The 25,179-nt window shown below is 48.5% G+C and overlaps 1 protein-coding gene across 4 annotated transcripts in view; it reads left to right on the forward strand.

The window, feature by feature from the left end:
- The window catches only part of PHF3 (PHD finger protein 3), a 147,246-nt gene that overhangs the window by 108,703 nt on the left and 13,364 nt on the right, over positions 1-25,179 (forward strand). For all 4 annotated transcript variants that reach the window (XM_056565808.1, XM_056565807.1, XM_056565809.1 and 1 more), the window contains exons 14-15: positions 17,245-17,334; positions 22,927-23,122. In XM_056565808.1, coding sequence (XP_056421783.1) covers positions 17,245-17,334; positions 22,927-23,122 — 286 coding nt within the window. The remainder of the gene's footprint in view (positions 1-17,244; positions 17,335-22,926; positions 23,123-25,179) is intronic.

A 25,179-nucleotide genomic window follows, 5' to 3' on the forward strand; every position in this document is an offset into this window, starting at 1 on the left:
CCCAGCATGCACGAACAGAAAACGGCTGTCTTGGCATGCTGGGAGTTGTAGTTGTGTACCTCCAGATGTTGCACAACTACATCTCCCAGCACAGTGACCCCGCGTCAAATCGCAGCCATCAACGGCCGGGACCCGCGGCTAATACAGGACATCACCAATCGCGGTGATGCCCTGTATTAACCCTTCAGACGCAGCGATCAAAACTGACTGCCGCGTTTGAAGCGAAAGTGAAACTATCTCGGCTGCTCAGTTCGGGCTGTTCGGGACCGCCCCGGTGAAATTGCGGTGTCCCGAACAGCTTACAGGACACCGGGGGGGGGACCTTACCTGCCTCCTCGGTGTCCCGATGGGTGAATGAATGCTCCGTGCCTGAGATCCAGGCAGGAGCAGTCAAGCACTGATAACACTGATCACAGACGTGTTAATACATGCCAGTGATCTGTAAAAGATCAGTGTGTGCAGTGTTATAGGTCCCTATGGGAGCTATAACATTGCAAAAAAAAAGTGTTAACCTCCCTGGCGGTATGATTCTGTCTGGAAATGTGTACCAAAAGCAGTACAATTTTTTTTAACTGAATTTCACATCTCCCTCCGCCCATTTCACATCTCCCCCGTCACATTCCCCTCTCCCTTGTCACATCCCCCGTCACATTCTCCCCCCTCCTTGTCACATTCTTCCCCCCCCCTTGTCACATTCCCCCCTTCATGTTACATTCCCCTCCCCCTGTCACATCCCCCCCTTGTCACATCCCCCTTCATGTCACATTCCCCTCCCCCCGTCACATCCCCCCTTCATGTCACATTCCCCTCCCCCCTGTCACATCCCCCCTTCATGTCACATTCCCCTCCTCCCCGTCACATCCCCCCCTTGTCACATCCCCCCCTTGTCACATCCCCCCCTTGTCACATCCCCCCCTTGTCACATCCCCCCCCTTGTCACATCCCCCCCTTGTCACATCCCCCCCTTGTCACATTCCCCCCCTTGTCACATTCCCCCCCTTGTCACATCCCCCCCTTGTCACATTCCCCCCCTTGTCACATTCCCCCCCAGTCACAGTCCCCCCCAGTCACATTCCCCCCCCTGTCACATTCCCCCCCTGTCACATTCCCCCCTGTCACATTCCCCCCCTGTCACATTCCCCCCTGTCACATTCCCCCTGTCACATCCGTCCCCCCCTGTCACATTCCCCCCTGTCACATTCCCCCCTGTCACATTCCCCCCCCCTTGTCACATTCCCCCCCCCTTGTCACATTCCCCCCCCCTTGTCACATTCCCCCCCCTTGTCACATTCCCCCCCCTTGTCACATTCCCCCCCCTTGTCACATTCCCCCCCCCTTGTCACATTCCCCCCCCTTGTCACATTCCCCCCCCCTTGTCACATTCCCCCCCCTTGTCACATTCCCCCCCCTTGTCACATTCCCCCCCCTTGTCACATTCCCCCCCCTTGTCACATTCCCCCCCCCTTGTCACATTCCCCCCCCCTTGTCACATTCCCCCCCTTGTCACATTCCCCCCCCTTTGTCACATCCTCCCCCCCCCTTGTCACATTCTTCCCCCTGTCACATTCCCCCCCTTGTCACATTCCCCCCCCCTTGTCACATTCCCCCCCCCTTGTCACATCCTCCCCCCCTTGTCACATTCTTCCCCCTGTCACATTCCCCCCCTTGTCACATTCCCCCCCCTGTGACATTTCCCCCCCTTGTCACATTCCCCCGTCACATCCCCCCCTGTCACATTCCCCCCCACTGACACATTCCCCCCCTTGTCACATTCCCCCCCCCCCCCCGTTACATTCCCCCCCTTGTCACATTCCCCCCTTTGTCACATTCTTCCCCCCTCTTGTCACCTTGTCCTTTTCCTGCAGAAAATACACTACGTTTGCCGGCAGATTTCAAACACTAGTGTATTTGCTGCAGAACAAGCCCCTTTCCCCCTTCAGCCAATCACAGGCTTTACACCACTGCGACCTGTGATTGGCAACGGGAGCCGACCAGAGCAGATAATCGCATGGTTTTCCCGGGGGGGCCGCATCGCTATATCGCATTGCTTTTGCGATATATCGTGCAGCCCGGCCGGGAACTCTGCAATTCTACCCCGAGCGTGACTCGGGGTTACCGATCCTGGCTGGGAAAATTAACCCGAGTCACACTCGGGATTACCGCTCAGGAGGTTAATAAAGATCATTTAACCCCCTTCCCTAATAAAAGTTTGAATCACCCCCCTTTTCCCATTAAAAAAATAAAACCGTGTAAATAAAAATAAACATGTGGTTCGCCGCGTGCGTAAATGTCCGAACTATAAAAATATAACGTTAATTAAATCTCACGGTCAATGGCGTATACGTAAAAAAAAATTCCAAAGTCCAAAAAAGCATATTTTTGGTCACTTTTTATACCATTAATAAATGAATAAAAGTGATCAAAATTCCGATCAAAACAAATATGGTACCGATAAAAACCTCAGATCACGGTGCAAAAATTGAGCCCCTCATACCGCCATGTACATGGAAAAATAAAAAACCTATATACCGTATTTATCGGGGTATACCACGCACCGGCCTATAACACGCACCCTCGTTTTACCAAGGATATTTGGGTAAAAAAAGTTTTTTACCCAAATATCCATGGTAAAATGAGGGGTGCGTGTGTGTGCGCGTGTGTACCCCGATACACCCCCAGGAAAGGCAGGGGGAGAGAGGCTGTCACTGCCCACTTCTCTCCCCTGCCTTTCCTGGGGTCTAAAGCCCTGCTGCCCGCCGCTTCTCTCCCGCTGGCTATCTGCGCCACTTGCCCATTCTCTCCCCCTGACTATCGGTGCCCGGCGCCCCATTGCCGGCGCCGATTAGCCAGGGAGAGAGAAGCGGCGCCGGCAATGGGGCAGCGGCGCCGACAGCCAGGGGGAGAGAAGGGGCAGCGGCACCCATTGCCGCGCCACTGTCCCGTTGCCTCCCCCCATCCCCGGTTGCATAATTGCCTGTTGCCGGGGTCGGGTCCGCGCTGCTTCAGGCCTCATAGCACGGCGCATAGCAACGACGCAGGGGACACACACCAGAGGCCTAAAGCAGCGCGGACCCGACCCCGGTAACAGGTAATTATGCAACCGCGGATGGGGGGAGGCAACGGGGCAGCGGCGCCGGCAATGGGTGCCGCTGCCCCTCCTCTCCCCCTGTCTGTCGGCGCCGCTGCCCCCATTGCCTGCGCCGCTTCTCTCCCCCTGGCTATCGGCGCCCGGCACCGATAGTCAGGGGGAGAGAACGGGCAGCAGCGCCGATAGCCAGGGGGAGAGAAGGGCCGGCAGCAGGGGCTCTAGACCCCAGGGCAGGCAGGGGCAGAGAAGCAGGCAGCGCTGGCTGTCTCTGCACCTGCAAAGCCGCTGCAGTTCATTGATTTTAAAGCGCCCGCTTTAAATCCTTGATCTGCAGCAGCTTATCAGCGTATAGCACGCAGGTAGACTTTAGCCTAAAAATGTTAGCCTAAAAAGTGCGTGTTATACGCCGATAAATACGGTAAGTAGGGTACCATTTTAACCATATGGACCTACAGAATAATAACGTGTCATTTTTACCAAAATATGCACTGCTTAGAAACCAAAGCCCCCAAAAGTTACAAAATGGCGTTTTCTCTATCGGCTCCATTGGGGGACACAGACCATGGGTGTATGCTGCTGTCACTAGGAGGTTTGACACTATGGCAACAAAAAAAAAAAAAGTCGGCTCCTCCCTGCAGGATATACTCGCCTCCAGGCCCTGAGCTAATCAGGTTTAGCTTAGTGTCTTAAGGAGGTGGACATGGTCTGGAATTCTATTTTATTATTCTAGTTAGGGATGTGTTCTTTCCTGTTTTCAGGTGGGGACTCAGGAACTGCGGCTCACTGTTTCCCCATTGCACCATTGCAATTGAGGGGGCACAGGCATTGCATATATGTGCTGTTAACCCCCTCTTGCCAACGGTCAGCGTCTGGGGTTGTACCTCATGGGTCCGGGTCCCCCTATTCCCTGCTCGCCTCGCTCGCACATTGTAGCTCGGTGTGATGCAGGTGACAGAAAGCTGACTGAAGACCTCACAGAAGACTCCATTAGGTAAGTACTTCTGACTGAGGTGAGTATATTTCCCTTTCTCCCTTAGGTGCAGACTTGCAGCCTCTGGAGACCCTCAGTTTTTGGCCCACCTTTCACCGTCTAATGGGGCTGGCCTGGACAAGGAGCTTTACCTATATCTTTATTTCTGGGGCGAGCAGTGTCATTTTTGGATAAAGGGGCTCAGTTTATTCACATGCTCTCAAGCTTGTGTGTGTGGGTTTTTACTTATGCGGCTGACAGCCACGGCGTTTATACTATGCGGGCGCACGAAGCGCCGACTTTTTCACTTTCGGCAGCATACTGCTGCCGGTGAATATGAGTCTCGCCCGCTCACTTCTCCTCGAGCGCATATGCGAACGACGTGTGCTCGGGGCAAGGAGCGGGAGCTATTGCTGTATTTCTTCTCGGCACTTCGGCGGCCAGGGCGCTTTAGCTCCGCCCACCCAGGGCTGCCGGAGCTCACAAGAGGCGCGAATTGTCCTCCAATCAGCGCTATGCGTGCGATTGTAGGTGGCAGGGGCCAATCATCAGTGCCCCTGCTCCTGGCACGCCCCTCTCTGGCTATTTGCTGTTTTTTTCTCCCTTCTCTATCTACACTAGAGCAGAGTTTTCCTCACAGCAGCTGCCCTGGGGACACAGACTCTTGTGAGAGAGTTCTGTTTTTCATTATGTCCGTACCCAGATCTCTTCCTCCCTCTAAACAGACAACTGGAGCGTTAGTTTATCATATTGTCTGTAATAGCTGTAATTCCAAAATGCCTGGTTCTGCTGAACCCGCTTGCTCTGCCTGCTCCACTGCTCCCCCAGACCCCCTGGCACCCCTGGATGCTCTTTCAGTCCCGGTGGATTCGGCCGCCCCTCCAGCCTGGGTTTCTTCCCTATCCCAGTAAATGGCTGACTTGACTCAAGTCTCCCGTTCGGTGGCTGAGGCCTCCTGTGACGTGGTGTCTGCCTTGAAGAGGTTTGCCCTACGCCAGGTCCCACTCCTCTTCTCCACATGCTTCACGCTCTCACAAGCGTACTAGGGTTGCTTCTTCTGACTCTTCCATTGAGTCTTCAGGTAGACGAGGGTGCACCCCTCGTGGGTCCCGCCCCCCGTGTCATCTGGTCACAAACGTTGCTCCTCCAGAGGACGTTCGCGGAGTCGCCGCTCTGCCTCGCCAGAGCCGCGTACACAATCAGGGTCGCCCTTCCTCCAGGGCTGCCTCCACTCATTCACATTCTCCCGGTGAACTGGCAGATGAGGCTTCCGAATCGGCATCTGACTCAGAGGACCGCTCGGATACAGTTGAAACGGTGAACTCGTTGGTTGCGGCCATAAGAGACACCTTTCACTTAGAGGACCCAGGATCTTTGGACGTGACTCCTGAAGTATCCTTTCATCGTGCTAAACCAGCACCTCAAATGTTCAGCTCTCACGCTGAATTTGACACCCTTCTAGAATCTGCATGGAGACATCCTGACAAGAGGTTCCCGGGAATGAAGAAGGTTCAAGTGCGTTATCCATTCGCCAAGGACCTTGTCTCAAAGGTGGTTTCCCCTCCCTCGGTGGATCCATCAGGTTCCCGCCTCTCTAAGGCTACTACACTGCCTCTAGCAGACGTGGCTCTCTTCAAGGATCCGACAGACAAGAAGGTGGAGTCCTAAGTGAAGTTTGCCTCTGAAGCAGCAGGCTCTTCCCTGCTTCCCACCTTCGCCTCTGCCTGGGTGTCCAAGGCCCTTACGGTTTGGTGCTCACAACTCCGTCAGGGTATCCTGGCGGGATCCTCCCCAAAGGATCTGTCTGCTTTGGTTCTCCAATGCTCTAAAGCTGGGGGCTTTCTGTGTACAGCTTCTATGCAGTCAGCCCGTTGTGCTGCCTTTGCTGTTGGTCACCTGGCGGCCCTCCGCTGTTCCATGTCGTTCCATGTCGCGTGTGATGTGGATGCCGCCTCCAAAAGGTATCTCACCGAGCTTCCTTTTACTGGTACCCGTCTTTTTGGCAAGAGTCTTGACAAGATTATCTCTGAGGCGACTGTTCCGGCCGTTTTGCAGCCATATCGGGCAACCGCAAACCCACTTCCGCATGAAGTGAAGCCCCCCACCCGCAGATTTTTCTCGGGTGGGAGGCAGTCTCTTACTTTTTCGAGACATCGTGGTGTCCAGCGGATACTGCATCGAATTTGCCTCCCTTCCGAGGGATCGATTTTTTTTTTCAGTCCCGGGCCCCCGGTCTCCTTCTCCTGTGAAGCAGTTTCGGGAGGCCCTCCGGTCCCTGCTTCTCCAAGGAGTCATTGTCCCCGTTCCTCCCAGGGAATGTTTTCGGGGTTTCTATTTCAATCTTTTTGTGGTCCCCAAGAAGGGCGGTTCTGTGCGCCCAATCTTGGATCTCAAGTGCCTCAACCGTCATCTTCTCATCCGCCACTTCCGAATGTAATCTCTCCGTTCAGTAGTGGCGTCCATGGAACAAGGGGAGTTTCTTTCTTCGGTGGACATCAAGGATGCCCACCTCCATGTTCCAATATTTCCTGGCCATCAGCTGTACCTCCGCTTTGCGGTTCCGGAGGGGCACTTTCAATTCGTAGCCCTCCCCTTTGGTCTGGCCACTGCTCCTCGGGTCTTTACCAAAGTTATAGCCCTGTTGCGGTCGAGATGGGTCTCAGTGATCCCTTCGTGGACGACCTTCTCATCAAGGCTCCCACCAGTGTCCAGACTCTGGAAAATGTGGATCTCACTCTCCAGACCTTGAATCGCTTTTTGTGGATGGTCAACCGGGACAAAGCCTGGCCTCTCTCCCACCCAATCTCTGATCTTCTTGGGACTTCAATTCAACATGGCCTCTGCCCGGATTTGCCTTCCGCCGGACAAACGTCTGACTCTCCTGTCAGGAGTCCGCTCCCTTCGGGCCCAGGTCCCAGTTTCCATCCGCATTTGCATGGAAGTCTTGGGTCGGATGGTGGCGGCCACGGAGGCCGTACCCTTTGCCCAGTTTCATTACCGTCCCCTTCAACTGGCGATTCTCTCTCAATGGGACAGATCTTCTCTGTCTCTCGATCGCAAGATTGCTCTCCCTCATCGGATCCGGCAGTCTCTGCTCTGGTGGCTCCGCTTTCTTCTTCATTTCTTCCCCTCCACTGGCAGGTGGTGACAACAGATGCCAGTCTGTCGGGCTGGGGTGGTGTGTTCAGGGACTGGACAGTTCAAGGCCTCTGGTCTCCCCGAGAAGCCCTTCTTCCGATAAACATCTTGGAACTGAGGGCAATACTTCTTTGTCTTCTTCATTGGGAGTCCCTGCTTCAGACCCGCCCTGTCCGCATCCAGTCGGACAACGCCACGGCCGGAGCTTACATCAGTCAGCAGGGTGGCACTCGCATCTCAGCAGCCATGGCCGAGGTGACAAAGATTCTCCTCTGGGCGGAACACAAGGTTCCGGCCATTTCAGCAATTCACATTCCGGGTGTGCTCAACTGGGAAGCGGACTTCTTCAGCAGGTCCTCAGCCGACCCCGGCGAGTTGTCTCTACATCCGGAGGTCTTCATGCAGGTCTGCGACCTCTGGGGCATTCCAGACGTGGACTTCTTCGCGTCTCGGCACAATCAGAAGATTCTTCCATTTGTGTCAAAGTCCCGGGACCCCTTGGCTCTAGCCGTGGATGCCCTAGTGATTCCTTGGGCGGGGTTTGCCCTGCCCTATCTATTCCCTCCCCTTCTGCTCCTTCCCAGGGTTCTGAGGAAACTCAAAGCGGAAGGCGTTCCCGCCATACTGGTAGCTCCAGATTGGCCCCAAAGGATGTGGTACGCCGACGTCGTCAGGCTCCTGGACGACGCTCCGTTGCGCCTACCACTTTGTCCAGACCTGCTGTCTTTGGGTCCTCTTTGCCACCACAATTTACAGTCGCTGCATTTGACGGCGTGGCGGTTGAGACCGCGGTTTTGAGAGCCCACGGTTTCTCTTCCCAAGTCATTCGCACCATGCTCAGGGCTCGCAAGCCCTCCTCGGCGAAAATTTACCACCATACCTGGCGGTCTTATTTTCGTTGGTGTGAAGCTCAGGTTTTGTCTCCTATTACTTTTTCCGTTCCCCGTCTTCTCTCCTTCTTGCAGTCGGGATTGGAACAGGGGTTATCTCTCAGTTCCCTTAAGGGTCAGGTTTCGGCCCTTTCTATTCTTTTTCAGCATCCTCTGGCTTCTAATTCTCATGTCCGGACCTTCCTTCAAGGAGTCGTGCATGCTGCCCCTCCTTATCGGTCACCTTCTCCCCCTTGGGACTTAAACCTGGTTCTGGGTGTCCTACAAGGTGCCCGCTTTGAACCCCTTAGGGTGGTGTCCCTGCATGTCCTTTCTTGGAAAGTGGCGTTTCTTGTTGCTATCATCTCCATTTGGAGAATGTCTGAATTGGCAGCGCTCTCCTGCCGTTCTCCGTTTCTGGTGATTCACCAGGACAAGGTTGTCTTCCGGCCAGATCCTTCCTTTTTGCCTAAGGTCGTTTCGGCCTTTCATCTCAATGAGGACATTGTCCTTCCGTCCTTTTGTCCCGCTCCTTCTCATCCCAGGGAGCGTTTACTCCACAAACTGGATGTTGTTTGGGCTGTTAGGTCCTACCTTTCTATCACCTCTTCCTTTCGTCAGTGCGATTCCTTTTTCGTCCTTACGGAAGATCGTCGTAAGGGACATCCTGCTTCCAAGGCCACCATTTCTCGGTGGATCCGGTCTGCCATTTCGGAAGCCTATTGCTGTAGGGGGAAGATCCCTCCCTTCAGGGTTTTGGCTCATTCTACCCGTTCTGTTGGTGCATCCTGGGCTCTCCAGAACAAAGCCTCGGCCTCGCAGATTTGCAAAGCGGCTACCTGGTCATCTTTGCACACTTTCTCGAGGCTCTACCGGATTCATACCTTCGCATCGGCTGATGCTAGTCTGGGCCGTAAAGTGCTACAGGCGGCAGTGGAACAGCCATCTGCCTGACTGATTTTGCTTTGGTACATCCCATGGTCTGTTTTTCACCAATGGAGCCGATAGAGAAAAGGAGATTTTTTTATGCTTACCGTAAAATCTCTTTCTCGAAGGATCCATTGGGGACACAGCTCCCGCCGTTTTTTGGGTCCCTCTTTGGTTCTCTGTCCGAGGGTGTGTTCAGTTATACTTATTCTTTTGGTTCTCGGACAGTTCGTGTTTTTCTTTGACCTGTCAGTCCTCTCCTATTGCTCTGGAACTAAAACTGATTAGCTCAGGGCCTGGAGGCGGGTATATCCTGCTGGGAGGAGCCAACTTTTTTTTTTTGTTGCCATAGTGTCAAACCTCCTAGTGACAGCAGCATACACCCGTGGTCTGTGTCCCCCCCAATGGATCCTTCGAGAAAGAGATTTTACGGTAAGCATAAAAAAAATCTCCTTTTTTCTTCGATTTTGTCGCACAATGATTTTTTTTCCATTTCGCCGTGGATTTTTGGGTAAAATGACTGTCATTGCAAAGTAGAATTGTTGACGCAAAAAATAAGCCATAATATGTTTTTTTAGGTGGAAAATTGAAAGGGTTATGATTTTTAAAGGGTAAGGAGGAAAAAACGAAAATGAAAAAACTGAAAAACCCTGCGTCCTTAAGGGGTTAAGGTGAAAATGGGCTTGGTCTTTAAGGGGTTAAACATATTAATTTTCGTTCATGTAGTTAAGCACTACATGCATGAAAATTTTTTCCAGAAGTAAGACAAAATCAAACCTACATAAGTAGGGTATAATTTTAATTGTATGGACCTACAGAAAATAGAAAGCGTGTTATTTTTTACTGAAAAATGCACTGCGTAGAAACGGAAGCCCCCAAAAGTTAAAAAATTTAATTTTTCTTCAATTTTGTCGCACAATTAATTTTTTTTTTCTTGTTTTGCCGTGGATTTTTTGTTACAATGACTAATGTCACTGCAAAGTAGAATTGGTGGCGCAAAAAAATGAGGCATAATATGGAATTTTAGGTGCAAAATTGATAGGGTTATGATTTTTAAAAGGCACGGTGGAAAAACAAAAGTGCAAAAACTGAAAAACTGAGTCCTTAAGGGGTTAAATGTTTAAAAAAATTTGAAAAATCCCCTCCCCCAATAAAAATGTAAATAATTAGTTTTTCCCATTTTACCCCAAAAAGCGTAAAATAAGTAATCATCTTTGGTAGTGCCGCGTGCGTAAAAGTCTGAACTATTAGAATATATTGTTAATTATCCCGTACAGTGAACTGTGTAAACGTAAAAAAAAAAGACCAAAATTACTGCTTTTTTGTCACATTTTATTCCAAAAAAAATTCATATAAAATTTATAAAAAGTAAAACATAAGCAAAAGTGGTACCAATAAAAACTACAGATCATGGCGCAAAAAAATTATGCTCCTACCGCCTGGTATATGGAAAAATTTTAATGTTATAGGTGGTCAAAATTGGGCAATTTCAAACATACTAATTTTGTTATAATAGTTTGAGATTTGTTTTAAAGCCGTACAATTATAAAAAGGCATATAACATGGGTATCATTTTAATCGTGTTGACCTACAGAATAAAGAAAACATGTAATTTTTACCGTAAAGTGTACAACGTGACGACAAAACTTTTCAACGTTTTCTTTTCAATCTTCCCACATAAATATTTTTTGGCTTGCGCCGTACATTTTATGGTAAAATAAGTTGATGGCATTACAAAGTAGAATTGGAGATGCAAAAACGAGCCCTAATGTGAGTCTGTGGATGGAAATATAAGAGTTATGATTTTTAGAAGACCAAAAATGCAAAAATAAAATTGGCCTGGTCTTAAGGCCAAAATGGGCCTGGTCCTTAAGGGGTTTGAAAACCCTGCACATAATATTTTTTTTTTTTATTAAGCTTTATGTTAAAAATAACGCTAGTGAATATTGAGAAAAAAAGGATGTAAATTACAGCTCCTGTGTACCGTGCTAGGCTAACCTGATTGGATCATAGCAAAAGCTTCCAAACCAGCAAAATCCATGAAGGAGTAGTAGAACGATAGAGTTCCACACTCTTTCACTGTGCTACTATGCTGGCCAGAATAACACTGATATGATATTATAATTGATTGAGTACTAGTCCCCAAATGAAAAGTTCCAATGTACATCCGTGCTATTGAGATTAATGTCTACAATTCACACACATACACTACTTCTGGTAGAATTTAAGATAATAGCTTGAGTTTACAGTTGCTCAACGTACTAAAACCCAGGTGAAAATATTACTAATAGATAGTGTGTCAATAATTAATTCACCTAGGATTTGTTTAGGGGTATAGATCCCTATGAATACACGTATTACATTTAAAGTTATCTTTAATCCAATCTATTCATATCAGGCTAGGGATTGGGGGACACAGCACCCACCCATTTCTTCATTCTTTGTCCGGATTTTCTTTTCTGTTTTTTTATCTGGGATTCCTTTCTGGGGTCCTTCGGACATAGTTCTTTGTTGGCTTCTCCTACTGTTTGGTGACAAAATTGATTAACTCACTTCCAGTGGGCGGGTATATCCTGCCAGGGAGCAGCCTTTTTTTTCCTAGTGGCAAGAGCATATACCCATCAGTATAGGTTTTCCCCAATGAAGGCTAAGAGAGAGAGAGATTTTACGGTGAGTACATAAAAATCTCCTTTTCTCGGTCGCTCTTCATTGGGGGACACCTATACTGATGGGATGTACCAAAGCAGTCCCAAGCAGTCCCAAACAACCAACAGCAAAAGGGGAATCAGTCCAGAGACCGGACCCACTCGACCGTAAGGCCTGTGGACGAGATCCAGGGCAGAGACAACTGAGGCCCACTAACTGTGCTCCTGGAAGAACCACCGTCCAGGGAGAAGGACTAGGATGCCAGGGAAGACACCGTCCTATGTAGAGACTCCAAAGCCACGGTCCATAAAGAGAGACAAAAAAAGGTCGACTAGGAAGCCAGAAGGGCCGGAACCATCCCGTGAGGAGGTAGGCATCAACCCTTAAGGAACACAGAACCAGACAGAGGGCTAACCCGGCTGGAAAACAAAAATGGAAAGGGCTGAAACAAGAGAACCCCATCCCAAGTCTACCAAGTCAAGAGAACATGGCATAAAAAAACACCAGGGAGAGCCGCGTATTCCTGAGCAGAAGGCTAGTATCTAAGGAGTAGACCAGAAAAACTCTGGAAAAAAGAAAGAAGGATGGAGACTGGCTGTGGAGAGGCTGGTTGCCGAAAATCGATGACCAGAACCGCTGCAGACCAGAAACCTCCATCCCAGTGGCCCGCCGCGAGCACCTGGGAGCTGAAATAAGCTCAAGTAGAGTAATCCAGATGAACGGAATGCCCACCACCCCGGGAGTACATTGACACATGAAGGAGTGGATGGAAGGAATAAGGCCAAAAAGGGAGCGGAATGCCCTGAAAAGGGGAATCCCGGAACACCGGAGCATCCGACATGGGAACTGGAGGTACCCGGATCACTTGGAAGACGTACATGTAAAAATAAACGGCCAAAAGGAGCATCCCGGAACACTGGAGCAGCCGACATGGGAAACGGAGGTTCCCGAGTTGCCTGGAAGACGTACACCTGTAGAGTAAGTAAACCCAACGTCAGCGAAACGCTCCAGGTGACAAACTTCTATGTCTAGACAAGAAGTATGGTACAGAAAGACCTCCCCACAAGCAGGACCGCAGAGAAGTCGGGGCAGGAGAGCTAACCTTCCCAAGATCACAACCATCACTACGGCCCAAAGAACCAGATGGGCTGACCTAGAAAATAAGACATGCCACAGCATACTAGGATAGTGTCCAAGACAAGGAGACTAACCAGACATAGACCCCAGTGGTCTGATCAGACTGAAGCAACATCCTGTCAGGGCAGGAACGGAGGAGGAAACAAGGGGAAAATTACTCCAGAACACTGTAGTGTCAATGTAGCGCACCTGACACCAACAAGGAAGGTGGAAACAACAGATGGTGCTAGACCTGTCGCTGGGCCATACATGAGTGCATAAACTCCTCCAGCAGAAGAGAGCGCCAAGTCTGTATGAGCAGTAGTAGATAGCCAAGAAACGGAAAGCGAGTCAGGCTGCAAAAGTGCGTAGCTCAGCTGATTGCTTTCAGCATAAAACAAGGGCCCAGCCAGGTACCCCTCCTATATAGAGGAGGGGAAAAACAAGGGTTGGTCCCTATGAAACACAGACAAAGCCAAGCTCCCTGATCCCCGTACCCCCTGTGGAAGGAGGATGATCAAAGTGTGCCAGGCAATATAGGAGCAGTGAAATGCCACCTCAAAGTAAGGGTGCAAAGTACTGGGTGGACGTAGTCCCCAGAACCCTGCAACAACTTACCAAGGATAAGAGGAGCTAATTTGAGTCCTGACTATGAATGGAAGTAAGAAGCACACACACCCAAAGCGTTGAGGGGAACACCTCAACGTGGTGTAACCCTGGACCAGAACCTAAACCTGTGGAAACAAGATCACAGGAAGACCCAAGGCACCCACCACAGAAAAAAGGGAAAGTGGACTCTACACGTGCAGAGTGGCCTAGCGTATGTAGGGACACAGACATGGTTATCGCACAATAGTAGAGGGGTACCAAGACTGCAGACGTGAAATAAACCGCAGATATTCAAAAGTCCGGCAGCATGGTCACAACCATGCCCCTAGCAGACCAACGTTGCCCCTTAGAAAGGGGAACAGAGTGCTGCTCTTTCTGCGAAAGTCCATGGAACATGCAGGAAATGCCCACACCCAAGCTCTAAATGGTGCCACACACCAGGACGCAGGGATGAAGGATCTATGTGGAGCAGGAAAATGCAGACACAGTCTGACCGGCAAGTATAAAAGATCCAATGAAACCCTAAGACACTCTTTGGAACTTCACCTGGAAAATGAGTCACTGGAATTTAACTGCGGGTGCGGCAAGAATAGGGAAGGTAACCTGGCGTAGTAGAAAACCATGCAGACACCGTCTGGCTATCTGGCATTGGGACCATGGCCACACCGGTTGCAGTAGACAGAATCACACACCGAAAGTGGGTTACCAGCCTTCAGCCTAGAAAGCGGCAGGCATGTAGGGAGGAACCTGGTAAAGGAGAGAACCCCACGAACCAGTATGTGGTCTATTGCATAGGGCCTATGGAGCAAGTTGGTGAGACTCACTCAGAACTTACAGAAAGTGGGGTATTGGAGTATGATCGAACTAATGAGCGACCTGGCGGTGTAGGAGACACAGCAGAACACTGTCATCAGTCCCGAGTACCGGCAGGGACCCTCAACCCGAGTCCTTATACCAGCAGTGAGGTACGGGAGATCTGACCAAGCCCGCGGCAGCCCAGAAATGGGAGACCAACAATGATGGAGACCACTTCAGACAACAGTCTGGCTGAACAAGTACACTTCCAGGCGCTGGATAAAAGGGGAAAGCCATATAGGCGATCACTGTGCCCCACTGCCGCATGTGGGAGCCCTAGATAGTATCCCCGCCACCTTGGGAGATCGGGGGAGGCTGAGGAGCTGCGTAATGCATCCCTGTATTCCGTCTAGAGTCCATAGGACACTCTGGGACACGTGTACGTACACCTCCACAGCAGTGGGGTATTGGAACTCCAGCCTCAGATACATCAGCTGAGTGATTAGTGACAGGCGGCTAAGGAGACCACGCAAACCACTGTCTGGCTTACTGGTATGGGTCCATAGTGTCCAACGGGTCACTCCTTCGGACACCTTGCATCAGCAGTGGGATACCGGAGTACCAGCCGTGGACGCGGCAGTTGAGAGCTGAGTTACAGGTGAGACTGCTGTCCGGCATATCAACATCAGGACCAATCTATGTGCACGCAGGGACACTTCCACGGAGACCTCGCACTAGACAGGAGGATTCAGAGCCCTAGCCGCGTATGCGGCAGCCTCTAGAGGAGGGAATAATATTGTATGACACGCCAGAACACCCCCATGATGGGTGACCGGCAGACCTGACAGAGTGCCCTTAGCGTCTGCCAGGAAGGCAAAAAAAAAAAAAAAACTCTTGCAAGGGCGCACGACTAGTGTCTTGCCTCGGTAGGGAGGGACTGGAATTCGGCCGTGGGCACGACTGACATGACATGGCACTCAGTGGTAGACACTGAATATATCCCCCACAGTTTCTAAGGGATCGAGAAATCCCTGGCAGTAACCCGCTACGTCGGTGCGCATATGTTCCCTGATAGAGTGAGAACCCTGTAGAAAATAGATAAGCCAGATGCATACCTCAAATGTAAATAGTCTAAGGCAGGCCACCGTAAAGGGTGACTGAAGGAATAAAGCGGGCCCCTGATTCTGTCCCTAGAAAAGGGACCCTGCAGATATTAAACTGATAAAAAACAGATGTGACAGGCCAAGGCTGTAATAGCGCTTGGTTGCCACAAGGGGGAGCTCAAGAAGTATTGAAAAATCCAGGGTGCAATACAATTGATGGCCACAAGAGGGCCAAACACCACCAAATGGTCTAAGTGACCAGTGGTGAATTTTATTTTATGTTTCTTTAAACTTTGACAGCACAGCCCGCCAGGAAGGGAGGGCACGCTAGAAGAATACTGCCCCCGGAGTCGGCGTTAGACTACGAGAAGCACGGGGGGACTTGTGGTAAAATGCGGCACCTGGCTGCATGTACTGGGCGTTGGCCACACGATCTGCGGCCATTACAGGAAGGGGGTTGGGGAACTGGGTGAAAGACTTGTCCAGTTCCTCCCCCACCGGGGAAGCGCCCGACCACATGGGGAGCACTGAGGGCAGTCGGCCACGTGGGACTGGAGACCTGCTGCTGTAAGTCTCCAGTCAGCTTGTAAGAACACGGACAGGATATTGCACCTGGCCACAATAGATAGTTGTAAGCGGACTGGTGTGCCCGCACTGAGAATGCAGTCAGCCAGGTGGGACCGGAGACCTTCTGCCTGCAGCTATAGGTCTCCGGTCAGCCTAGAAAGAACACGGCCAGAACACTCTGCCTGGCCGCACAAGGTAGTAAGCGGGTAGATAACTCCCCCACTGGCGTGGACGGCCGCACGGGTCTGGAGACCAGCTGCCCCAGAGACTGAAACTGGGGCAGCAGCATAGAGTCTCCGGCCGGAAGGAAGGTAACGTGGCCAGGGCTCTGTGCCTGGCCGCAATACATGTGTAGAGATGCATGGCCCGAAGAGGGGGAAGGGAAGTCTTCACAGGACTGTCCCCTCCAGAATTGCGCCAGAGGCCATGAGAGGTCCGGCCCAGCACAGCCACGTGTAATGGCGGCTGAGGAGCTGGGCACATGAAAAGAAGGGGGACCCCTGGAATGAGCAAGAGAAAAGGGAGAGGGGGAAGGGGGGTTGTAGTACATACTCACCCCCGGCTCCATCTTCTTATACTCACCCTGAAGACTTCATCCAGCTTACGGCCACACTGAATCATACCAGGCTAAGAGAGCAAGCGAGCAGGCGCAAGTGGGGGACCCAGACCCAAGGTACAACCTCCAGGCGCTGGTCGTTGGCTATAAGGGGTTGACGGCCCATACTCTTTTGTTCCGTGCCCCTTTGTCGCATATGGGAGAACAGGTAGTGCCATGCTCCTGAAACCCCACCTGAAAAAAGGGAAACAAAAAGGAGATAAAAACCTACTAAACAGCCCTTACTAGAAAATAATCTAAAAGACCAGATCTGGGGAGCTCCCAAACCTGTGTCTTGCCTCCTACTGACACTAGCTAAAACTGAATACTTCACTTCTAATGGGCGGGTATATCCTGCCAGGGAGGAGACGACTTTTTTTTTCCCCTAGTGTCAGCTCCTCCGAGTGGAAAGAGCATATACCCATCAGTATAGCTGTCCTCCCAATGAAGAGCGACCGAGAATCAATATTTATCAACCAGAGGGGTGTGTAAGTGCAAACTGTGAATGTAATTATATTAACACTATTCACGATGATTCAAGAAATTTCCCCAGTGGAGAAAAAATTAGATTCCACATAGACTATTGGATGGCTAAGTCGGCATGAGGCATGTATGACCAGTTCTTCTAATAGGAAGTATAAAGTATATTACTAGTATATTAGGGAACAGAGATTGCTTTATGACACCTAATCACTTACATAGTAAGCCTGTTGCAATATGCAGAAAACCAACATGTGGCCTATGAGTGAGGGAATTCACACATCATTGGAGATATTTTTAAAATAATTTTATCCCTAATAGTATGACTGTTTTCTTTATAGGACCTTCCAGAAAGCATACAAGTAGGTGGAAGGATTTCACCACAAACTGTTTGGGACTATGTAGAAAAGATAAGGGCATCTGGAACAAAGGTAATGCAGTTGGTGGTATGACCGTTTTTTTTTTTTTTGTTTTTTTTTTTTTACTATAAACTGTATTTAAAACAATTAGATGGTAACATGTAGTTCCAATTATTTGTCAAAGCCAACCTGTCACCAGCTAAACACACTTTAGTAAACTAACCTTAATTATTTATTTGTTTATTTTAATTAGTTAATTTTATTTATGTATGTTACTGTGCATGCGTTGTTTACTGATGATACTGATTTTCCCAGTTCTGCTAAAGACAGGCACTATGACAGACATTTATCAAGCGATTTAGTAAATTTTTTTTTACTAAAAATGTCGCACATGCGACTACGCAATTTTTCGTACAACATTTTGACTGGAAAGCGAGAAAAGCAAGTTTTCCAAAACGTAACTACGTAGTAAAAATGTTAAAATGGACTACGGGTAGTCTGGTATTTATTAACTGCGACAGTCGCAACTGCGCAAAAAAAGTCGTAAGCCCTCAAAAACTGCGTTGAGCTGGCGTACAAAACGGCTTTTGAGAGCAAATTTTATATTTCCCGCTGGCAGCCGACATCACGGCTCCAGCGGGAAATATATTACAACTGTACATCACTCTGCAGCCGCCCGGGCTCTGTCTGATTCTAACCCTGCTACCCTAACATAATGACGTCCCCCTTGTCTCCTGCGCCGCACATCTCCCATCCGTCTGCTACCTGTTGCAAGACTACAACTCCCAGCATGCCCATACAGTGAGGGCATGCTGGGAGTTGTAGTATTGTAACGGGCGGAAAATGTGCGGCGCGGGTGGAAGACAAGGGGGGTGGGGGTTATGTAATGCAGTGTCCCCATCCTATCATTATATTAGAGTAGCGAGGATAGAATCGGAGGAACCCGGGTGGCTGCAAAGTGATTTCAGCCCGGGCTCCTTTTAACATACCTCGGTGCCGCAGAGTTTCTATTTCCCCTAATGTAATTTCATATTACCTGCTGATGTAATTTTCATATTTCCTGCTGATATTACATTAGGGATTAAAAGCTCCGTGGCTCCGCTAGATGTTAAAAGGAGCCCGGGCAGGCATCAGTCTTCAGCCCCACGGGCTTCTCATATATCCTGCGGCACCTTGGTAAGGAGCCCGGGCTAGCCTCACTGACTTAACTCTGCAGCCGCCCGGGACTCCCACAGCCGGGCAGGGAGATGTGTAGGTGCCGTCCCTGTCATCCCTCAGCACTGCGGTACACGCCGAGAGATGGCAGGGATGGCTCCTGCCCAGCTGCGGGAGTCCCGGGCGGCTGCAGTATTATGTCAGCCCGGGCTCCTTACTATAGCACCGTGGAGTTTAGTGTAATTTCAAATTTCCCGCTGGGTCCCATGTCTTGTGACCCGGCAGGAAATATGAAATTACAGTGATTCTCTGATCACTGCAGCCAAGGAGCAGAGCGTACTGCTTCCCTCGCTGGCACGACTACAACTCCCAGCATGCCCTTACAGTAAGGGCATGCTGGGAGAGTTGTGGGGGGGGGGGGTGACAATCTCCCACACCACATGACTACAACTCCCAGCATTCCCTTACAGTAAGGATATGCTGGGAGTTGTAGTCATACGAGGGCGGGTGACAATAAATGTATTAGCCTATTTTTCTTTTTCTTTTTTTCTCATTTCAGATCAGTGTATCCTGTGGACTACTTCGGATTCGGTGGACTGCTTCGATGACCAGCGTTTAAAAAAAACTGTTTAATGTTAATATAATGGTTAACGAGGGCTTGTGGGGGAGTGTTTTTTGGAATAAATTTTTTTTAAACGTGTTGTGTTTTTTTTTAATTTACTTGACAGGCTTAGTAGTGGAAGCTGTCTAATAGACGGAATCCATTACTAAGCCTGGGCTTAGTGTTAGCCCCCAACACAACTAGCGCTAACCCCCAATTATTACCCTGGTACCCACCGCCACAGGGGTTCCGGTAAGAGCCGGTACCAACAGGCCCGGAGCGTCAAATATGGCGCTCCTGGGCCTAGGCGGTAACAGGCTGGCGTTATTTAGGCTGGGGAGAGCCAGTAACAATGGTCTTTGCCCACCCTGGTAACATCAGGCTGTTGCTGCTTGGTTGGTATTTGGCTGAAAATAAAAATATGGGGAACCCTATGCGTTTTTTTCTTCTTAATAATTAATTATTTATGCAAAACAAAGATAAGATTCCCCCTATTTTTATTTTTAGCCAAATACCAACCAAGCTGCAACAGCCTGATGTTACCAGGTTGGGCGGGGACCATTGTTACTGGCCCTCCCCAGCCTAAATAATGCCAGCCTGTTACCGCCTAGGCCCAGGAGCGCCATATTTGACGTTCCAGGCCTGTTGGTACCGGCTCCTCCCGGCACCCCTGTGGCGGTGGGTACCAGGGTAATAATTGGGGATTAGCGCTAAGCCTCATCTTAGTAATGGACTCTGTCTATAATACAGCTTCCGCCTATAAGCCTGTCAAGTAAATAAAAAAAACACATTTAAAAAAAAATTAATTCCAAAAAACACTCTCCTAAAAGTCCTCATTAACCATTTTATTAACATTAAACCAAAAAAAATGCTGATCACTGTTCTCCCCTGAATCTAAAGTAATCCACAAGATACACGGATCTGAAAATGAGAAGAAAAAAAATGAGTTAGTACATTTAGGGGAATAAAAGTGGTAATATATATATATATATATATATATATATATATATATATATATATATATATAAAACACATTTTTTTCAAAGCTCCAAATTTGTGTTCTGAAGTCATTTATTGGTTTTTGCTCATGTGTGCAAAAAAAATGGTATTCAAAAGTGATTCATTGGTTTTTGCTTATGTAAGCCATATTTATCAACCCACCATCATAGTATAATAAATATGTCACACATAAGCAAAACCAAAAGCAAGAAAAAATGGCTACAGAACTCGCTTACCAAAGCAACGATGATAAATGTCCCCCTATATTGTTTCATTGTTGGGTTCTCTAGCTCAGTTTACAGGCTGTATTACACTGGCTTAGCAAGTCTGTGGAATATGCATATCTGTCTCTGTCTGCATACATAATGGTGCCTGTACTGTATTTTATATGCTTTTTTGTATAAACCTGCAAACCAATTAAGGGAGTACTCCAGAATAGAAAAATTGTCCTCCATACTGCCGGCAGTAAAAAAAAAAAAATACAGAGCTACATACCTTCCTTCGCTTCCCAGGTGCCTCCGATAACCCACTCCGGTCTCCGCCGCGATCCTCTTCCTGGTTGCCGGTGGTTGGTGAGTCATACTGCACTCAGCCAATCACCGGCCGCAGCGAAGTCCTGACTCGGCCGGCGATAGGCTGAGCGGCAGGTGCTGGGGCCGAAAACAAAACATAAGCCTTTCTCAAGACTTATAATTAAGTGTATGTAATGGGGTTTTCTAGATAGTTAACTATCTGCCTCCTTGTGCATCTGACTTACTTAGCTCCACCAAGGTGTTTCAACAATTCTTAGATCTTCCTGTCCCCACTGTGCTCCTGTTTTGCTTAATCTGATGACATCCTTCTCAGCCCAGTGATTTGGCTAGGGGCGGAAGAACAGCACAGAAGCGGGGACTTAACCCCTTAAGGACTCATGACGTACTGCAAAGTCATGAGTCTGCTCCCGATTTATAACGCGGGGCCACGGCCTCGAACAACAGCCGGGACCCATGGCTAATAGCGCGCGGCACTGAGCGCAGTGCGGCGCGCTATTAACCCTTCAGATGCGGCGATCAAAGTTGATCGCCGCGTCTGAAAACGAAAGTAAACCGTTCCCAGCAGCTCAGTCGGGCTGATCGGGACATCGCGATAAAATCGCGATGTTCCGATCAGCTGGGACGCAGGCGGAGGTCTCCTTACCTTTCTTCGCGGCGTCCGATCGTCGATTGATTGCTCCAAGCCTGAGCTACAGGCTTGAGCAATCGACCTCCTATCTGACTGATCCCTGCAAAGCTATGGCTTTGCAGGGATCAGCATAGGAGATCAGTGTGTGCAGTGTTATAGGTCCCTATGGGAGCTATAACACTGCAAAAAAAAAAGTTAACGAAGGTCATTTAACCCCTTCCCTATTAAAAGTTTGAATCACCCCCCTTTTCCCATAAAAAAAACTGTGTAAATAAACATGTGGTATCGCTGCATGCGAAAATGTCCGAACTATACAAATATATCATTAATTAAATCGCACGGTCAATGGCGTGTGCGCAAAAAATTTCCAAAGTCCAAAATACTGTATTTTTGGTCACTTTTTGTATCATGAAAAAATTAATAAAAAGCGATCAAAAAGTCCGATCAATACAAAAATGGTACCGATAAAAACTTCAGAACACGGTGCAAAAAATTAGTCCTCATACCGGCCCCTACGTGGAAAAAAAAAAGTTATAGGGGTTAGAAGATGAGAATTTTTTACATATAAATTTTCCTGCATGTAGTTATGATTTTTTCCCAAAGTACGACAATATCCAACCTATGTAAGTAGGGTATCATTTTAACCGTATGGACCTACAGAATAAAGATAAGGTATTATTTTTACCGAAAAATGCACTGCGTAGAAACGGAAGCCCCCAAAAGTTATTTTTTCTTCAATTTTGTCGCACAATTATTTTTTTTTCCGTTTCGCCGTGGATTTTTTGGTAAAATGACTAATGTCACTGCAAAGTAGAATTGGTGGTGCAAAAAATAAGCCATAAAATGGATTTTTAGGTGCAAAATTGAAAGCGTTATGATTTTTGGAAGGTGATGAGGAAAAAATGAAAATGCAAAAATGGAAAAACGCTGAGTCCTTAAGGGGTTAAAGATTTGAGAGCTGCGGAGACTGAAAGTAAGAGAAGCAGATAATTAACTATTAGGTTGTCCTAAAAAAAAAAAACTTTGACTGTCTTTTGTTATACCAATTAAGATGATACTTGCCATGAAATTCTTAGTTTTTTGGATCAAAAGGGGTTATCCACCAATAGAATAACAGCTAATTTCTTCCAAAACAGCACCACACTGTCGCTAGGTTATTCGTGATATTGTGGCTCCATTCACTTTAGTGGAATTGAGCTGCAAAACCACACCCAACCGGCAGAAAAATGTAATGCATTTTTTTTTTTTTTTTTATAAATCAGCTCTGCTTTTAAAGCGCTGGATAACCCCTTGCAAAAACTTTTTCTCTAATGAAGATAAAAGCTTTATATGTATTTTTTTTTTTTTAATATCCTTTGGTTAAAAAAAGTGCATATTTTTGGGTGGAAAAAATATGTTCCTGTTCCTACAGCTTTTGCCTGTACAGAGACAAAATACCTGAATTGTGGGCAGGACAAGCAGGACTTTTTGGCAGCAGCGCTGCTTAACTCTTTCCTTGCTGAGCTGGCGTACAGCCCAGCAAGGGGTATACACATCACTGTTTTACGGTCTATTCTTGCTGGGCAGGAGAAATTAACATAGATACACACAAATACAGTGTGTGTGTGTGTGATATATAGATATATAAATATATACCAGAGAGCTGTACAAAGATATCCTCTGTTTTCAGTTAGAATGGTGTTTTGTTGATCTGGGAAAATTAAACATTTTCCTTCAAAACCTTCGTTAATAATTGTTTTATTTTTTAGGAAACCTGTGTAATACGGTTTACTCCAGAGACAGAAGAAGATCAAATATCTTACACGCTGCTGTATTCTTATTTCAGTAGTAGAAAACGTTATGGTGTAGTTGCAAACAACATGAGGCAGGTGAAAGACATGTATCTCATCCCCTTAGGTGCCTCTGAAAAAATTCCACATTTCTTTGTACCGTTTGATGGGCCTGGTAAGTTTTAACACTGTCATTTTACTTCTTAAGGATTTGTTCACACATTGCTTATACGCTGCAGATTTCATATAAGTAAATCCACAGGTAAAATTCACAGCATGTAATGATTGAGTTTTAACCCATTAATGCAGAATGCTGTACATGTACAGTGCATGTATGACATTCTGTTAAATTGACACTCCGATCCTGCCAGTTAACTCTTTAGATGGTGTGGTCAGTGTGACCGCAGCATCTGACAGGATGACAGATGGAGCACCCTCCTTCTCTTCCTCATTGATTGGCACCCCTCACATGGTGCTGATTGTAGCCATGGCAACCAGAGGCATGAGAGCAGCCTTTGGCCTGCCTGTTACAGCAGCTGATCAGGCTCTGAGGCAAAGTTTGTTTAGCTATGGCTATCATTGTGACTTAACAGGCATGATACACTGCTTACAGATCAGAGCCCAGTCCTCTAGTGGGACAATGAAAAAGGAGTAAAAAAGAAAAAATGTGCAGTAATTCACAATCCCCCTTTCCCCCCATTATACATATACAGTGGGGCAAAAAAGTATTCAGTCAGACACCAATTGTGCAAGTTCTCCCTCTTAAAAAGATGAGAGGCCTGCAATTTTCATCATAGGTATACCTCAACTATGAGAGAATGAGGAAAAAAATCCATAAAATCACATTGTCTTATTTTTAAATAATTTATTTGCAAATTATGGTGGAAATAAGTATTTGGTCACCTACAAACAAGCAAGATTTCTGGCTCTCACAGACCTGTTACTTACTGTAGTCTCCTCTGTCCTCCACTCGTTGCCTGTTTAAATGGGCACTGTCACCAAACTTTTTTTTTAATATGTTGTAGTACTTATGTACTACAACATATCTCTAATATACTTTCACATTTATTTTATTTTTTTATCATTAAAATAGTGTAATTTACATTTAAAAAAAACGGCCACTAGGGGTCTCCCTCCTAGTGGCCGGCTGCAGTCACTAGTGAATTAGGACCGATGCCGACCGGGCAATCGGTCCTAATTCAGTCAGCCTGTTCTAGCTCCCTGCCTGTCAATCAGACAGGCAGGGAGACTGAGAACAGAGGATGCGCGCATTGGCTCCCTGACCTCACGCGACGGCCCCGCCTCTCGGCATATACGCCGCCGCTGCTGCTGTCCTGCACTTTGGTATGAGAGCGGGGTTCCGGGGGATGACTGAGACTGAGAGCAGGGTTCGGGGGGGGCGGGGACTGAGAGCAGGGTTCGGGGGGGCTGGAACTGAGGGCAGAGCTCGGGGGGGGGGGGGGGGGGGGGGGGGGGGGGGGTGGGTGGGGGGGGGGGGGGGGGGGGGGGGGGGGGGGACTGAGAGCGGTTTGGGGTAGCGCCATGGCCATAAAGTTTTTGTTTTCAAGACAGGCAGCCTCCAGTTTCACCATTACAACTCCCAATAGATGTCAGGGCAAGTGGGTGAAACAGCTGTAGCCCCCCCCTCCCCCCCCCCCCCCCAGCAGGCATCAGTGATGTCTGCCTGTCTACCTGGTAAGTGAGCACACTACCAGGTAGACAAAAAGGCATTTATCAGATACCGTGTTTCTCCGAAAATAAGACCGGATCTTATATTAATTTTAGTCGAAAAAAACACACTAGGGCTTATTTTCAGAGTAGTGCTCATTTATTTACGGTATGTACATTGAACAACATACATTGCCCCCCAATGTACCCAGCCCCCCCCCCCCCCGCCGGTTTATCAGCCCAGTGCTGCACCCCACATCGGGGGACTAATCGTACCGTATTTCACCCGCGAGCGCTGCTTCTCTTCCTCCCCCCTGCCAAATAATTATCAGCCGCTGCGCTGTACTTTGTATTTCTGTGCCCGGGCTGCAAATATTAAAAAACAAACTTTAATTTACCTTCGTCCTCCGTTCCCCTGTTGCTAAGGACCCGGCCTCATGGTCCCTCCGCTGTTCTTGCTGCTTCCTGGGGATGGGAATGTCACAGAGCCTTCAGCCTATCACCAGCTGCAGCGATGTCCCACCTCTGCCGATGATAGGCTGAGCCCATTGTCATGTAAGAAGC

This window comes from Hyla sarda, chromosome 3 (assembly GCF_029499605.1).
Source record: "Hyla sarda isolate aHylSar1 chromosome 3, aHylSar1.hap1, whole genome shotgun sequence".
NCBI lineage: Eukaryota > Metazoa > Chordata > Amphibia > Anura > Hylidae > Hyla > Hyla sarda.